This window comes from Ambystoma mexicanum, chromosome 5q, assembly GCF_040938575.1.
Source record: "Ambystoma mexicanum isolate Mex_15411 chromosome 5q, UKY_AmexF1_1, whole genome shotgun sequence".
Lineage (NCBI taxonomy): Eukaryota > Metazoa > Chordata > Amphibia > Caudata > Ambystomatidae > Ambystoma > Ambystoma mexicanum.
In genome coordinates this window covers 547,392,254-547,410,786 of record NC_090933.1, presented here as the reverse complement: position 1 = coordinate 547,410,786, position 18,533 = coordinate 547,392,254, and the positions used below count along the sequence as shown (strand labels likewise).

Genomic DNA, 18,533 nt, shown 5'->3' with positions numbered 1-18,533 from the left:
ACATGGGGAATACATTCTGATGTTTCGGACAGTGAGTAAATATGCAAAGTCTGGTGACTGGTCTGTAAAGGCGCAGAGGTGCCTGCATGTATACCTAGTTGTATATAAATGGAACTAGGCAATCTTGGATTTCCTAATCAGTTCCTGCAATAATCCAGCGAGCTGGTGTGCAAAAGTATTTACATAAACACTATTAGAACCAGAATTCTCGAAAACAGACTGGATCAGGCCTGTCTGGAAGAAGTCTCTCACGGAAGGGCTGGTTCCTTTTATATGCAACTATTGATAGATACAGGCGCCTCTGGACCTTTACAGGCCAGTCTCTGGAGTTGGCATATTTACTCACTAATTTAACCATCAGAATGTATTCCCTAGCCTTGACAAAGACCCAGGAGGGTCAAAATACGTGTTGGCTGTTATGTTGGTTTCCAAAGCGTTTGATAAATTTGTTTGTTGCAAGAATTTCCTGTGTGGTACTAAATTATTTCAGTAAATGTCAATGATGTGTTAATTGTATCACTGAAACTCCCTCTTCATTCGTCCATGCGCAGTTGTGTTAGGGATACTGTCTACTAATTTACAAAAGAGAATTTAATCAATAACAAATATGTCCATGCATTTGAAAACTGGATCGTCGTAAAGTGGCTGACCTTGAACGTCTAAAAAACAGAGTACCTACTTACCTCTACACAATTTTGTGCAATATCGCTCTTTACAAAGTTAAAATCAAAGTCCAGACATCACTACATAATCTCGGAGTGTATTTTCGATGGTATTACCCAAATTGTTCGTTTACAATTGTTCGAATGAACAATTGACCGATTTTAAAGGGTCACAATTGACCTTTTCACAATTGACCTCATATATACATATATGTATAAGGGGTTTCGGGGGGGTTGCGTTGGGCGGGGGGTTTCCCCCGCATATATATTACAATTGACCTTCACAATTCGGTCACTTGTGAAAAGGTCAATTGTAATTTGAACAGTTAAAAAACGAACAATTTGTATACAACCTTTTCGACTCCCACTTATTAATGACCCCCAACACACAAACAAACAGTTAGTTTGTCTAACTACTATCTGATGATTCTGAGACAAACCAGACATTACAGCTTAGAACAACACGCAGCCTCCATAGACGAAGCAGTGATTAGTTCCAGAATGGACGATGGAAATGCGCTACTGCTGGGAATGCCCCAATACGCATTACATCTTGTACAGACAGCTCAAAACATGACAGCTAGATTCGTAACTGGTAACCCACATAGAGCACACACCTCACCCATCTTCCGTAACCTTCATTGGTTACCCAATCAAGCAATAAATTAAGTTCTAAGCACTGGACATCGTATTTAAGGCCCAGGCATGGAATGGGGCCCAAACATCTGCAACACAAATGAATGTTTTACTGTCCCCATCATATCCTCACATCAGCCCACACTCTGTTTTTAGACAGCATTAGATTTAATAGAAAATGGGCGACAGGTCGCTCCTTCCAAGTCCAAGTAATCAGACCTTGAAATACTCTGCCTAAAGATCTCTGATCCACTGAACACCAGACATTCGACACAAACTCAAACCCTAATTGCTTAAATAGTATTCCATGTTCTCCTTATTACTTTCATGGATTAGCACTTAGATACCTTTTTTGGCCGTAATTGCTTTTTAAACAACAACAAAGCAGATAGACATGTTATTGGATTTTATGAGAAGAAACGATCACACATAAGAATAGAAATTCAATTGTACATTTTTAAACATCACCAATATTTTGCCAGATCTACTCATTTTAAATGCTTGATAAACATTAGTGATCTAACCGATGCGTATGCATTTTTGAAGAAAATGAAGTGACACCAGCGTGTTATGTTCTTGGGCTTTTGTTGACAAATTTGGCAGAAGCCCCATTTCATGATTCTGTGCCAGTCTGCAGTTTTGTACAAAACACTGTTCGGAGTGTCTTGAATGCCAATTATTTAGTTACTCAAATCATTTTTCATCACGCAGTGAAATATTTCGGTCACATTGCTATCATTCTGTATGATCGAAAACTGTGAAATTATCTGTGCTGAATCACATTGGCAGTTATATAGCTCCTAATTTGAGTGCGTGTGGATCACTCCGGTGGACCGGTGGAGGGGCGCCACCTAGTAACAGATCAGATCGCAAAACTCAGATATTGATCAGTGAGTCAGTGTAGAAGGGAGCAGCTTACCGTGTTGTTGGGGTGATAGTTCAGATGCAATCCACTGTCACACAAAGGTGAAGATGTTCCACTGCTTTGATCACTAGGCACACCTAAGGATGATAAATGTACTTTTATGTTATATTCATCCTTGTTTTTTTTTTTTACATTTAACCATTTGGCATTGTTAGAACAATTTAAGAAGTGTGTATTATACTTCTGCCACAGAATACTGTGCTTACCTGTAATGCAAAGTCAGAACCCTTGGGCACTAAAATCAAGAGGCATGTTTAGGTTAGAGTCATTGTTTACCATGATTTATCCACTTATCTTGAGCATTTGGAAATATATGCTGTGCCGGGACTGGTGTATAAAGGTCAATATTCACAATATATCTAAAACTAGAGTGTGAAAGCTTTGCCAGATTCTCATATTGAATCCGTAAGTAACCAAGGTTAGAATGATGGTGGGTTTGCTGGGGGTGCATTGAAAGCCACCCCTAAAGCCCTTGCTAGAAGACTACCCATGACAATTGAAACCGAGAGCCCATGCATAATTACTCTGCATGCTCAACTTCCATGAATGTAATGTGCATTGCAACTGACAGTCATTATGTCAGGCAATTGAGACATACACTTTGATTATTGAGTTTCTCTGTTGACAGTTGGGCACAAATGTTTTTTTTTTCTTCCCCAGCCCAGTTGTTGATGAACGGGACCTCAAACCTTTCATAATACTGCCCCAAAAATGGAAAAGGAGCATGCCAACATATTGCAATTATCCTAGGAACCTACTGTCATTGAACTATAGGTGTAGGCCTTACACTAGAGATAATGAACACCTTGATGGAGGAAAGAAAGTTGTTTTCACTTTTTGACTGGATCATATTACTATTTTTTTATTTTTTAAATCAGGGTGCGGGATTCAAAATCCTGCCAAAAAAATGTGCATGCAACTTGGGGTTAGATTAAGTTTTACCAAATGATTTTGTTTTGCAAAAAGTGGTTGCTACACAAAAGCTGATTTAGCCTTTATTCAATTCCACAATAAAAATACTATTTTTGATTGGACATTTGCAAAATATGTGTTATTCGTCTGTAAAGTAAAAATATAAAGTGATCAATGGAAGAATTTCACTTTGAAAACCATCAGCATTGTTTTAATTAACATTAGTGTTTAGCCTGTTGCTGAAGGGCACCAGTTAAATCCAGCTTTGATTCTGCCACCAATGGGAATAGTGTTCAAAATGGGAGCCCACCCTTTACATTTGTAGGTGTTAATATAAATGGAACCCACAGCTTCTTTCCCAAAGCAAACTGATCCTGAAAATCGTGCAGCTTCTTTGAAGTGTGTGGCAGATGGCTTAGTGGCGAGACAATCAAAGACAACTGGCGACTGCCTCACCTAAACATGAAGCTGCAGCAGAGAAATGCCTTATTTTGTCCTGATGTTTTAATATATATTCATTTTTAACTACCACTACTAGGGTGCACTTACGGGATACCAATAATTACCTTCCTCAGTGGAAGTATCACACACACACAAGTACTCCCATTTTAACTAACCCCAATGACTGGCTTTCAAATGACTGTAGATAGATAAGTCGGGTTGAAAGCTCCCGTTTTACAGATCAAGGAACTACATATCAGAAATGTGAAAAGGCCCCAATGGGTCCGAAATATGATCACACAAGCGAGGATGCAGCTGGTGCTACAGACACATTCATTTTAAAATGACAAAAATCAAGCAATAGGATGTTGTGAAGAATTGTATCTTTTCCCAACTAATGTCTGATTAGCGTACAAAGTTTAGAAAAACATTGTGAATTTTACATAATATCTTATAATGTAAATACGATGAAAGGCAGTGGTTCTTTTGTATTGGCTTGAATAACACTTGTGTTAATATCAGCCTATTTTGGAGTGACTTCATTGACCAGCATTCAACCCAAAGCAAACTGGTCCACTTCCTTGGAAAATCCTTTAAAAAGATTCTTAAGTCAAGTCAAGTTCAGGTTTATTTCGACAACAGTCATAAAGCCAATATGATATAGCAATACCATATACAACTATTTCTGAGCATTACAATCACATATATAGCCTTAATTCACATGTTATGCAATTCATCTAACAATCCATCATCATGAAGGTAATAATGTATTCATTTTTCAAGCAAAACATTACATTTTATTTGCAATATTCTTTTTCATATTGCAACATTATTTGTAATCACAAGTAATAGAACAGCCATCCTACAATTCATGTGTTCCTTGCACATTAAAATATGAATGATTGAACTATTCGAATATTGTCAAACTTAATTTCCCTGAATTTATTTGTTTAAACATTGTTCATAGATGTTTTATTATGCATTTCAATGTAGGCACAAGGCAAAGGCAAGTACATTTCTCAAGTTTGGACTAAGAGGATCTTTACGGGTGGCTTAAAGAAAAAAACGCAATTAGAATGAATGTTTAAAAGTATTCAAAATGCAAAAGAGAGCAAATCAAGTGCCATACACAGTGGACTAGCCTCATTGTTTTTTTTTAAATATAAGTTACAAATACAAAAGTAGAGAATAACAAAGTGCATTCCACATTCACCTTAGTTCTCCATCCCCCTTACAAATGTACAGACCAATGTATAGAATATGTGACCAGATCTCACCAAATAATTTCATTTTCTTTACCCTAGAATCCTCGGAGTAAGTGATATTCTACATAATCGCTGTATACATTCTGCCTTGGTGGGAGTTTTTATTCATCTTCCATCGTCTAAGTATCAGCTTTGTAGTGGCCATTGCAGCTTTGAACAACAAACATGTCTGAGTAAATGATAGGGCGAAAACTTGCAAATCTGCTCCAAAAATAAGTGATTTAAAAGATCATTTTTTATCTGATTTTAGCACAGTAGTTCTCATCATTGCGATCTCTTCTCAAAATGTATTAATGCTAATACACTCCCAGAGCATGTGTTCATTCATCCCTTGTCTATGCTTATCTATGCTTACAGCCCCAACGCACATCAGAATCACTCATGACTCTTTCTGCCATTTTATGCAGAGTCCACAATACTCTATTTAAAGGATTCATTTCTCTAGCCTTCCCATTGGCCTTTGATAATCTCCTTACCCACTGCTTGACCATTTAGTTAACAGTGCAGGATTACTGGTTCCCCATGTTTTGGAGTAATGAATACAGTGCAAAAGCTAGGCGTCAATGTCTTTCCATCTGCAATAAAAGTTCTTATAGCTTCCTCTCAGTTCTCCTCATATCTTCCAGACAGCATACTCTCTTAATTATGTTCTGGATGGTTCTATATTGCCCAATCGAACACCCCCCCATCTCTTAATTATTTCAGTGTTTCAAAGGGAATCTACTTCCCTTCTTCTGTCATATCAGCTGAATGCCACATGTCAGTAAATTGCCTTTTTATTATTAACCAATTTTGGGTTGAAAGAGATCAATTCCTTCTATTCTGTGTTTGGACCCAGGCACAATTGGTGATTCCACAATCCCCCACATTTTCTGAAGAATTCAGTTAACTCACACCATTCTTCTCTCTTATGTTTAACAGTAGTTAGTAGAGCCTGGGGTTCCCATGGCTTTAGTTTGTTCATTTGAGCTTTTGACCAATCACAAGCTGTGTCATTAAGGAATGCCAGTATGTGTCGAGCCGTGAAAGCCAAATGCTACAATTCGAAATGTGGTATTCCTATTGCCTCTCTCTTTGCAGGTTGCTGCAGCATCCACAGTGCCAATGTTGGGGGCTTGCCATCCTAAAGAAATGGCTGAATCTCCTTGTCCATCTCGTTGTACATTGCTTTTCCAAGTGGAATTGGGATAATTTCTAGGATGTAATTAACTTGCCATCATTTTGAGCACATTTGCCTTGCTCCAAAGACAGGGTCCCAATGCTGACCATCTCCCCAGCTCCATTTATAATCTCTGTATTGCACTGGACATGTTCAACATCATCATCTCACCCACATCTTGCGTGAGCCAGATTCCGATCTATGTCATTTTATTAGGGCACCAGCAAAAGCCATATTGAACAATGTCTTCCTTTTTGCAGTGTCTTGTGATCGGTCATTCTTGCATCTTTGACCAACTGATTTTTTATCCAGAGATAACTCCAAATCTATTGATTGTTTCCATCAAAATAGGAAATGAACCATTAAAATCCCATAACACCAGCAATAAATCATCATCGTATAAAGATAGTTTTTGTTCGATTCCACCAAAACATACTCCTCAGATTCCTAGCTCTTCCCTCATCATTAATGCCAGTTGTTCCATTGCCAAACAAACAATAATGGAGCGGAAGGACATTGTGGTCTTGTTCCGCAGCTAAGCGTGAAAGGGTGAGAGCACATCCAATATGCAGTGGGGCCATTGTAGTTTATTTTGGACCCAGGCCCCAGAAAGCCTTGTGGCCAATGCATAGGGTCTTGCATTTAATTATTGCTGCCACTGGGAGCCAATGAAGAAATTTCAGGGCTGGATAGATATGATCCCAGGGCTTGAGGCCAATGACAAGTCTAGCAGTCCTGTTCTGGATGGGTTGCAAAGGGCAGAGAGTAGAAGCAGGCAGATTTAGAAAGAGGCTGTTGCAATTGTCAAGCCTAGAGTGAACCAGAGCTCGAGACACAGTAAGCTTCTGGGGGAAGGAGAGGAAAGGGAGAATACTTCTGAGGAGGTGCAGTTGGTAGTTTGACTCCTTGGGGACATCAGATATGTGAAGAGAAAAGGAGGATGTCTAGTCAAAGATGAACCAAGGTTCTTAGCTTCACAGGTGGGAGCAGGAAGCAGGTCAATGGAGACTGGCCAGAGAGTGACAGGAAAGGAGGGTGCAGGTGTGCCGATGAGGAGAATCTCAGTTTTGCTTGCGTGAAGTCAGAGATCATTGGTGGCACACCACTCCTGGATAGCAGATAGTCAGAGATGAGAGAAGGAGAGGAGGTGGCGGAGGGAAGCCTGAAGACGAGCTGAGTGTCATCCGCATAGCACTGAAAGTTGGAGCAGAGAGCGGCAATGCATTTGCCAAGGGGTGCCAGGCATTGGTTGAACAACCAGGGAGATAGGTTATACCCCTCAGGAACACCACAGGTAGAGAGTGAGATAGAGGAAAGGAAGGACCCAAGTTGGACCTGGGAGGGTTGATCGTAGAGAAAAGAGGTAAGCCAGGCCATGGCCTGATCGGTGTTACCAAGGTTATCACAGAGACAGTTGAGCAGGATGGCATGGTTGACCGTGTCAAAGGCAGATCCTTAACATCAACAACTGTCTATGTAGTGTAAAGCTTCTCATAGAATTCCCAAATTCATTTTTGATACACTTAGGGTTATATGCAATGGCTCCATCTTTTGTCCTGATTGCACACCAGGCTCTCAAATTATTAAGTATCCTATGACGGCGTGCCAGTATTCGACTGCATTTCTCATCATCCTCATAGTAAACACAGCATGTTCAAAATAGAGCATATTCTGCTTTTCTTGTTGATCATGTATTATGTTCCTGTTTGAGACAAGTTCTCCTTGCCCTTCATTTGTTTTGCATCTTCTGTATTACTTCTCCAGCCTTTTAATTTGTACTTTGAGTGTTTCCATCTTTGTGTCTCTTTCTGCCTTAGCCTTGCTAGATACGCCCACCAATAGACCTTGCATGCAGAAGTTGAATGCTTTTCAAATTGTTCTATCATCTACGATTTTTGTTCTGTTTAGTCTCAAGAATGCTTCTGCCTCCTAGGTAGGTTTTTCCTTATCTCCAGCAATGTATGATTCAATTTCCAGTAACTTGATCTAAGGCAGTCGCCATTACGACACAAGCATGAACAGAAAGGTTGATATTCCCCATCTCTTTATTTAGGCAATTCTGCATCACTCCCCCTGCAGTGAATACAAAGTCAATTCACATCATACACTCCAGAGTAATAACAATAATCTGTATCTGTGGGGTGTTCGAGTCTGCATGTATCCAATAATCTGAACTATTTGATTAAACTTCTAAGGGCCATATGTCCCGGGTTGTCTTCTGTGCGGTGGCCCCTGCCTCCACCTCCGTCTAGCATATGATCTAATACTGCATTAAAGTCTCTGCCCAACACAACGGCCCCATATGTGTTGTTTTGTTTTGCAAATCATTAAATAAATGATGTCCATTAATTGATGGGACATATACAGATTGTAGACTATCAGTAATGATCCTAGAACTTTAAACTGTACTACGAAAACCCTTCCTTACTTATTTGTTTTATATGAAACTGCAACTGCTGGAATATTCTTCTGCAAGAATTTCACAACTCCCCTGGATTGAGAGTTATATGTAGAGGCAAATACCTGGCCCATCCACATTGTACGAAGCTCATCTGTAAAATGTGACTCCTACAACATGGCCACATGTGCCTTTCATTTCCCGAAATAGGTCAATACCTTTTTCCTATTTGATCGAATTAAGACCCTTTACATTCCATGATACATATGTTAAGCATCCTTTTCCTGCATCCTTTGCATTCTTCATCTTTACATCAATCATACCAGCTAGGACAGGTTCTGGGATGCAGGCTTCAGGGATAGATGCTGCACCCTTCACGCCATACCTGCGCTATAGTATATATGTTTGCAAACAAAACTGAACTAAACTAGAAAACTAAGAACTAGTATAATGAAATATATAGAACCCTCTCCCTTTGGGTATAGAGCTCCAAAATGTTAATGTTAACATCTGGGAATTACCCAAAACCTATTCCAGGTTCTCACACCTCGTATATCTACACAATATAACCCTTGTTACAACATCACCAGGCAGTTCTTAAAGTGCATTAGCATAACATTGTAATACTAATGACTCAAATTCATTAATCTTATCTTCCCTACTTAATCTCATGTCATCCTGTAAAATGTTGCCAGTTTCCCCAATAACATTTCCAGCTTTCTACATATCACACCATGAAGCCATCGTTATATTTTCATTTAGTCTCCTCTCTGCGTCTTATACATTGCAGAGCAAGTATCATATATAGTCCTATAGAGAAGCAAAATATAAAATATTATGCATACAATACATACACACACACACACATATGCATAGATTATAGGTCAGGGGTAGCTGCCCTATAGTTAAGGTGAGTCAAACAATTCTACTGTTAATAATCTTTGACTCGAGTAATAGATTTGACCGGAATTTCGGAAGTGATTAGGGACTCGCAGCCTCCCAGAAAGCAAAGTTTTGTAAGGTTCTGGTAAAAAACAAAAACGTTATTAAGAAGACAACACATGTTTATTTTGCCAAAGTCAAGGCCGACTTCCCATTCAATTTCCTAAAATGCTGGGCGGATTTGGACCAGCTCTGAAACAACTTGGGCATGAAGCGTTAACTTGTGGTCCATGTTTGGTTTGGGGTATTCTGTGCAGTAGTTATTTAAATATTTGGCAGAGAAGGGGCTGCCCCTTCTCAAAATTAGATAGCTATATCTCAGGCAAATTACTAAAACCGGGGGGTTTTAGAAATTAAATGACTGCCACCTTGTTTTTCTCTCAATGCGAGAGATTACCGCGGCTATATCCGAGGATAACGGGAAATGAAAAGCAGTTAGAAATCCATTTGCATGTTGAAATAATTGTAAATTACATTATTATAGAGGTGTGGGGTGGCTAGATGGCACCAAGTGAAATATGGGAGTTGAAAAGGGTGTAGGGGCTGAGTTTGCAAAACAAAGCTTTCTGTAGCCATGACTATAGCCTCCAATAGCAAACATTTCAATGCAAACTCCGTCCCAGAAACCGAGTGTGTTGTGGGGGGAAAGGGAGAGGGCAGGGGAGTTGATGAGGCCATCTGGGGGCTGTGGGGAGCTGGCACAGATGAGGGGGGCACTTGGTGAGGGCCTGGAGGGCAGGAAAAATTATTTTGGCAATTTCTATGATATTTGTGGTTATATTTGAGGCTATAAAGGACTGCAGATAGCCGAGGGTATGTGTTGTTCCGTAACTGTGGTTAGTTTCTTTTAAAATTATATTTGTACAGCTATAGTGATGTCTGGGGTGAAAATTCACTGCCCATGGCACAACCACGGCTGAACCATGGCAAGTAACATGATCGTCATCCATGTCTCTCATCCATGCAGTAACCATGACAGACCCTGCTTAGCTTCAAAGATACAAGACCACTTATAGAAATGGGCCGGCCCTTTCCTTGCATTCTGCTTTGAAGCTAAGCAGGGTCAGTCCCAGTTACTGCATAGATGGGCGACCGAATGGGCATCCACACTTTTTTTTTTAAACAGTGCTACTGTCAGTCCTTGCATGTTTTGCTGAATTGCATTCTGGTATTAGTCAAGATGGGGGAATAATTCAACAATCATACACTATTTACCTAACGGTTCTATAAGGATTTATATATTTGAGTGACACTAAAGTAGGTGTACTTTTCAAGTTATCTTTATAAAGCAGAGTATTGTTGAATGCCAGATATGTGGGTGTGGAGGGGAAATTATGAGAGTGCATTTAAGTCATGAGTGTTTGTCCACAATTTGGCGAGAGAGTTTGCAATCCTGGACACTGGTGCAGTTATTTTCCACCGATTGTGTCTGCTTTTCAGGGCACAAGTAAAGGACACATGTGAGTGGACAGTGTAACTTTTATTCAGAGGGCAGATGCAACCCGTTGGGTTTTTAGGAGGTTGGCAAGATTGCTCAAGTATTTGGCTACCAAGATTTAACTCAGGTTGTCATGTTCCCAGTGCAGGCGCTTACCCACAAGACCACAAGCACTTGTTTCGCACTGGATTTCAGTTTTCCAGAGAATATTTCACAACAGATTTCTTGGTTTAAAAGTTGAGCAACCTTTATACTTTGCCAGCATATTTACAGGAAGATTTCCTCGGTCAGGTTATTTTTCTGATGTTCATTACATTTTTTTAAAAGTCCAATGCCATTCTGTCTTGTATATTTCACTTTAAAATATATGTTCACTTAATATGCACATATTCATGGGTGCCAGCTTTTGATTTTCGCTATGGTACCAAAAATACCTGGCATATGTTATTCTTGCAGCTGGTTATTTTTTTCCCTTTTCCGTGCTGCTTAAATAGATTTAGTTGGGGTTGTGCGATGTTTCACAACAGTCACCAAGAGTCCAGCCTTAAAACAAGGGACGTGTAGCATGCTGCTTAACTGAAGTCTGTGATCGTCTGCAAATATTTGTATCTCACTGCGCATTGACTAAAAACATTGTGAGTTTTCAAAGCCTGCAATCTTTTATAAACAACAATACCACTGTCAAAACAGTTCAATGGCTAGTGGTCTGGTAGTGTTCCAAAATGGAGAGTGGGCACGGCCAAAGGTCGTGGCCACTGACTGTGGCTGAAGGCCATGGCTAGTTGTCTGGTAGTGTTCTAAAATATACAGTTGGCAAGGCTGTAGGCCGTGGCCACTGGCCATGTGCAGAAGAAATCTATGGAATAACAAAACCCTTGAAATTCCTGGAAAAAACTTTAGTTGCATGGACGTTAAGGTGAGAACTTAATGCAACAAAACCCCTGAAATTCAGCTAAAGCCACCTTAACGTTGCGCCCCCTGTTGCGCAGCCTGTGACCAAAATGAGCACCACACACTGTGGGTAATAATAAGAAGCGCTCAGATGTCTGAGGGTTTGTAGCGCTATATAAATGCAAAATTATTATTATTATTATGACATTGTCCCTGCAACTGAAGTTTTTTCCTTGAATATATATATATATATACTGGATCCCTGTTCCACTCAGAGTGTCACCATGCTAAGTCATATGTGCGATTCACTGTCCCCATGTAATAAAAATCAACTTTGTTGAAGACTAGCATAACATGTAATGAAATATTGGGATAGATTTCAGTGATGTGAGTATCACTAGATGAAAGCGATACGTGTTACATACAAAGATATACGTGCAATCCGAACGACTCCCAAACCCCCAGTGACATTTCATTTCAAATCCCTACCTCAAATGTAATTTCCTTAACACATCGCTGCTTACAGGTCTGAAGAAATTGTTTCCCAGTCTTACTCTTCCTATTACAGTCTGTTTCATCCCTTCTTTCAGCACCGTCGTCCGTTCTTGATTCTGGGTTTCCATCAAACATAGTGTTAAAGAAAAGGACCTATCAGCCTTAAGCCAAGTGTCTTTCCTTTCCTTTTATTGTCTTTCCGGGATGTCGAGTGGCTTCCTGGCTCGGCCAGGTAGATCATTTAACAGTTTTATTTGTGGCGCGCCATTTTGAATCAAAATTAAATATGTGTATGGACATGTAATATATACAAAGGGGTATATAAATGATTAATGTATGCACTTGCCCTCAAAAAAATGTAAATATATTTGAAATGAAAGGGGTTAAATAAGTCTCCATTCCTCTGCTGTTATTTCACCAATTGAATCCTATTGATTAGAGGTTATTTAGCCATCTCAGAGCCTCTCCTAGGTCTTCAGTACTGCTTACTCCCTCTGCTAAAACATCCTTAGAAATGGTGGTTTATTAAGCATCACCTTTATTTTCAAATCTCTGGCAAGTGCATTTGCTTCCCTGAATGCTTTCCTTCTTTCAACCACATCCTTGGGGAAAGCGAGGCATATTGCCATTTGTGAGCTTCTCAGCATCACCATTCCTTTTTCTCTGGCTATTTTAAGAATTCTCTCATTTATGCTAACTTTTCTAAATGTGAGAATAATCTGACATATTTCCCCATTGTTTACCCCACTCTGTATGCACAATCCAGATAAGGGCGATGTAGTGTTCCTTTTCCAAAAATGTCAGACATATTATCTACCACAAACTAAATCATGTCTTTCAATTTCTCAAGGATCTCTTCTGCTTTCAAAATGCACAGGTTAAAACATCTGATCTTCATATCTAGGTCTCTGTGTGTTGCTCCTAATATTGATATCTCTTCTTTCAGTTCATTAGAGTCTGAAGTTTCTAGTCATCTCTCCAGATAACTCGTCTGATTTAAACTCTAATTTCTTCATCCTACTTTCCAGAAAGGTCACTTTTGGGGGAAAGGTCTCCAAGAGTCATGTTCAATTCACCCACTTCCTGGGCTACTTTCATTGTGAGGGATTATATATCATTGGAATTAGGAGTTTCTTCTTCCATCTCTAGCTCGGGCTTGGTTTCTTAGGCTTTTTCGGGGTTGGGTTCTCAGGTAGATCAATCTAATTCCTGGGAGAGAAACAGTTGAAGATCAGAGCTCAGTTCAATCTGCTGCTCAGCCTTCTGACATGCCACAAACTCCATCAAGCTAGTAATTGCATTAGTCCTTCATAGGTTATACTATAAAATATCAAAGGTTTTTGACTTCCATTAAAGATTTCCTGAGTTGCCATGCATTATTCAGAAAACATGAGATAGTGTATACAACCTCAGTTTTATTGGTATTTCTGCAAAGGGCTTCAACCTCCACTTAAGTCAGCATATAATAATTATGTAAGCATCTTTCTAAGTTCTGTTTACGTATATCTGTATAGTAAGGACATACAATGTGTTATGGATTAATTTCCTTTCTTGCATTTGGGGCACATAAACGAAAGCTTTGGGTGTCAAGTTTTTAAAAAGGTCTTTACAGAAAAAGTACCTAAGTGCAACTAAATAAATAAGGTATGCCTATATGGAGGCCACACCTTATTGAAATCATTCTCAAAGACATATGCGGGTTTGATTTTTCAATACTCTTGCATGAGCCTGCTTTTGCTGTCTTTTGCCCTACATTGTTCCTGTATCCATGCTTCGAGTGTGTTTTCTGTAATGTTGTTAGGATTTGACCAAACCTCTGGTAGACCAATATCACTCAGGTTTTTTAAACACATTTTAACATTTTTATTGGTACCCCATCTCTGCCCCAAACATCACACATTCCATATCTATAGTATTCCAGATTGGGGCATGACCATAGCTTAATCCAGCAATACATACATTTTGACCAGTTCATCAAATTCTGTTAATCTTAGTTGGCTATGTGGGACTCTCATAGGGGTAGATCTGGGAAGGCCCAACAAGCCCTTCAAGAATTTTCTTTCTGTGATCGTCAGACAAGAGGTGTTACGTTGCCCCCACATTTTAGCACCATACAGAGATGCTTGTCTTGCCTATATCTTAAATATTGACAAAGCTGAATTAATCCATGGGTTTGCATTACTATGAGCAAACCTGGCTACCACAGCACTAAATTTAGTCAAAATCAAGTTCCTTATTTTATCCTGCTCTGCCCACCCCAGGTTTGCTGTAAAACAGAGAGCTGGGTAATTATACATTTCCACATTCTCTAGTTAATGAACATTAATCAATATGGAGATTTTCTTTTTTCTCACTACCATTTCCTTGACAGGTCATGACCTTGGTTTTATCATAACTGCTCTGCAATCCCTTTAATTTACACATAACCCCAAAGAGCTTATGTTGTTTGTGGAGACAATTTGGGGTCTTTGAGATTAGGACCTCATCATCCACAAACAAGGACGCTGATCATGTCACCACTCAATGCCAGAGCATCGGCTTTCAAAATTTCGATGCCAGTGGATATATAATTTATACATTGGACAAACAAAGTAAGTGCCAGGAAGCAGCCCTGTCTTATTCCTTCCCCAACTTTAAGATAGGGGTACATTCCTCTGTTATACTTCATGTTACCATTGCAGTGTTACTGGTGTACACTGCCACTATGGGGGTTAGTATTGCATCTGCGACCCCCATTTTCATGAGGTTTAAGCACAAGTAATTCTACAGAACCCCATCAAAAGCTACATGTATGTCTACAAAAGTCATATAAAGATGCTTCCTCTTCGAATTGTAATATTTTAGTAACAGTAAATACAAATTAAATCCTTGGTCTACTGTATTTAGACCCCGCTGAAAGCCTACCTGAAGATGGGATATGGCTTTATTAATTAGGATCCATTCTTTGTGATGGGGCATCACCAACATGAGTGACACTGACACCAACTGACGTTTCACTAGTGTTTATTTAGGATTGTAAGGTTGGGCTTGGTTGATAATGCCAGAGAGTTTATGGCCAAGCAGGGCTAAGGCTGTCCCTCTCCATCACGACTGCTTAGGCCCTACCCCCTCCCTAGCTGAGTCATCCGCAACAGGGTTAGTGTTAGCGCTTGGCTACACCCATTATCTGTATTCTCGCTTAGACTCAAGGTGGATTTCCAAAAGGAACTGGCTGACTCACTCAGGAGCATACAGCTTTCCCAAACCTAAACCCTGCTTAATAGTGCTTCAATCACACATTTTCAGTCGCTCACCACACATGCCCAACCTCACTTTGCCCTTCTACCCTGGTGTTCCCACAGTGTTCTCCATCCAATGTTCCACCCCACCTTCCTCTTACTTCCCCCTTCTCTACTCCTCCACTCACTACTACCAATCTATTAATCCACCTATGACCTCTCTTCTCTACCACCACTCCACCTCTCTGCCACTACCACTTCACTACTAAAGCTACCATACTCCACTACCACTTCTCATCAGCTACTCCTACTGCTACCAATTCTGCTACTCCTCTTCACGGTTACCACTACTCCAACCTCTACTTACAACCATTACTACCTCTCCTCCACTCCTACTCTACCACTACTTCACTTGATCCTCTCACTCACACACAACCACTCAGCAGAAACCCTCTCTCCAGCCACTGCCATACTCCTTTCACCCTGTCCTCCTATGGTCTCTTGGTCACCCTCCTTCCACCAACTGACATGAGCCTGCTAAACTCCATAACTAAACTAAAACCTTTCCTTCTCCTTTTTAAATGACCCCCCTCCTATGACTGACCCTCTGTCCCTGTCCAATCACTTACCTTTCTCCAGGGGGTGTGTCAGGGGAAGGGTGTGGAGGCTTGATAAGGGCTTTAAGCCCTGCCCCTTTACTATGCAGGCCTGCCACATTTAAGGCAGAGGCAACATAATGGCTCATAGTGAACTTCTGTTCCATATTTAGATGGCCTTCTTCTGTGCCCTTTTGGTAATATAAAATTCCCTGGTGGTTTAGTTATTTTCCTTAATATAGCGAATCATTGGTGGTTTAGTGAGTTGGTCTCCTTGTGAGCAGGCTCCAGCTCATTCAGCAAGCTTGAGCCGCACTCTTCAAGTGGCCGCACAGGTTTGCGGCTTTCTCCTTGACCATCTTTCTCTGTCTTGCCACCTGCCAGATTTTTTCAAGTCTTCAGATGTTTGGACTAATGGGATTCTAGGTTTTATGTTTTTTCTTTGACTCCCTTGTAAGCAGAGGTCAAATAATGGGAAGTCAGTCCCAAGCAGCAGAGGCTGGGCATAACTATTGCTGGTATGTTTAGTTGCTTTCCCAGAACTCTGATTCTCAGTTTGGTTTGGGGATAGAGATCTGTATTTACATGTATGCAGATATTCTTAATTAAATAGTTAGGTAGCAAGTCTTCAGTCAAAAGCAGATATGAACTGATTGTCATCCTCTTACTCCCCGAGTTCAAAAGGACCGTTGCTTGAATCTCTTGTACCCTCACGTGATAATGAAATTGGGTGTTGGTCTCCCTAATGAAGTCAACCACCCACACACCTTGCTCCACTTCCTCCTCATCATCTAGAAACAAATGGGACAGATATTCAGGATCTGTCACTGCTTCTGAGAACAGGGTAACAATCACTGAGGTTGTAGCTATGGGATAACTAGGTTGGAGGAGACCAATCTCTATTTGTTCATCCTTAGATTTCTCTGTACAAAACCAAGACATATGATCTGGTTTGCCACATGCTGAACATAGAATGGGCTTGGGACGAGGGGTGAGACTAGGTGGTTGTATCGCTCTAGGTGGAATTTGTCTAGGTTGTTGTCCCCTAGGGTTAATAGATCTAAAGGTGATCTTTTTATTGACAGGACCTCTTCTTTTGGTTGACTAATCAGTTGAGGCGCCCTCTCTTGGGAGTCACCTTTTCTCATGAAAATATAGTGCTTTGATGTGGATTCATAGTTTGGGTGGCATCCTCTAGAGTAGCTTCATGTAATTCCCAAATATCCTTCTGTAAATATGGAAGAAGAACTGCTCCAGGACCAACATCTCTTTTACTTCTTCCAAGGTTTTTTTGGTTACCACTTTTCAAACAGGTCCCAGATTCGATAGGTTATCTGTCGTGGAGTTTTGTCTGATTGTAGTTTTAGATGCCTCAACCATGTTATATAATTCTCCTGTTCTTGGCCCAGCTGCAAGAGAATCGGCGGCTTCAGTTCATTATATTGGGTTCATCCATTTAGGTTTAACTCTTGTAAGGCCTGTTGGGCCTCGCCCTTTAGTGAAGGGATGAAATACCTGATCTATTGATCCCTATTCCAGCCCACAATCTCTGCCACCCATTCAAAATTAAAGAATGCAGCAGATCTTCTCCGTCCCTAGTTCCTGTAATATAGTCGATGGAACAGCAGGCTGTTCCATTCCGACAGAATGACTGCCTGTAAAGCTGCCATGGTCTCCTTACATCAACAACTGATATGGAGTTGCCCATCAACCAAGGCTAGCAATAGCTCTTCCATCTTCTCCATGTCAGGGCGTCAATAAAGTACTACCTCTGTGGTCCTTTTTTTGGGGGAAACATATGTGCTCTCCCTCGTCATTGTGCCTGGCCTCTCTCCACTGCCCAAACAAGGTGCTTTCTGGGGTTGAAATGGTTAGGGATCCCTGAGGGTTCCCCTTCCTTGCTCTTTGGAAACACCATGTGGGTTCCTTTCATTGGCTTAGGGTAGCTCAGAAAACAGTAGTCACAAGGGGATCTCACCTCCCCTTCAGATTCTCTCTTGATTGAACATTTAAACTTAGTGAGGAAAAGATGGATTCCAGCACTGGTATGCCTCTATTCAGGGTCTACAGGGTCTAGTGTCCCTGAGGTTCTTTTGGTCTTCTGATTGTGCACTTGGCTGAACTCTACCGGTGACCACTATTTCGGGGTCTACCAGATCCCACCTCTAACACCAACATGTGATGGATGTCATCAAAATGAGTCATACTGACATCAAATAATGCCCCAAGGGTGTTTATTTAGGATTCTTACAGAAAGCTTGGGCTTGGTTGATATCATCAGATAAGTTATGGCCAACTGAGGTCTTTTGGAATTTGGAGATAAGGACATCCCTCTCTCTCTTGACTGCCTACACCTTTCCTCCTCCCTAGCATAGGCTTCTGTAACAGGGGTTAGTGCTAGTGCTCAGTGATTCCGATCTGTACCCTCTCTGAGACGCAAGGTAAAGTCACTAAGGCGCTGAATGTCCTACTCCCTTGGGATCTTCTAGCATTCCCTTACTTAACCCCACCTAGTGTTCTAGGGGAGTTAGCAGATGGTGCCTTCACTCATGTGT

General features: G+C 40.6%; 1 protein-coding gene across 2 annotated transcripts in view; it reads right to left on the bottom strand.

Moving 5' to 3' along the window:
- SNTG1 (syntrophin gamma 1) overlaps positions 1 to 18,533 on the bottom strand; it is a 2,735,678-nt gene that overhangs the window by 1,800,918 nt on the left and 916,227 nt on the right. For both annotated transcript variants that reach the window (XM_069621032.1, XM_069621033.1), the window contains exon 9: positions 2,218 to 2,300. In XM_069621032.1, the coding sequence (XP_069477133.1) occupies positions 2,218 to 2,300 (83 nt within the window). The remainder of the gene's footprint in view (positions 1 to 2,217; positions 2,301 to 18,533) is intronic.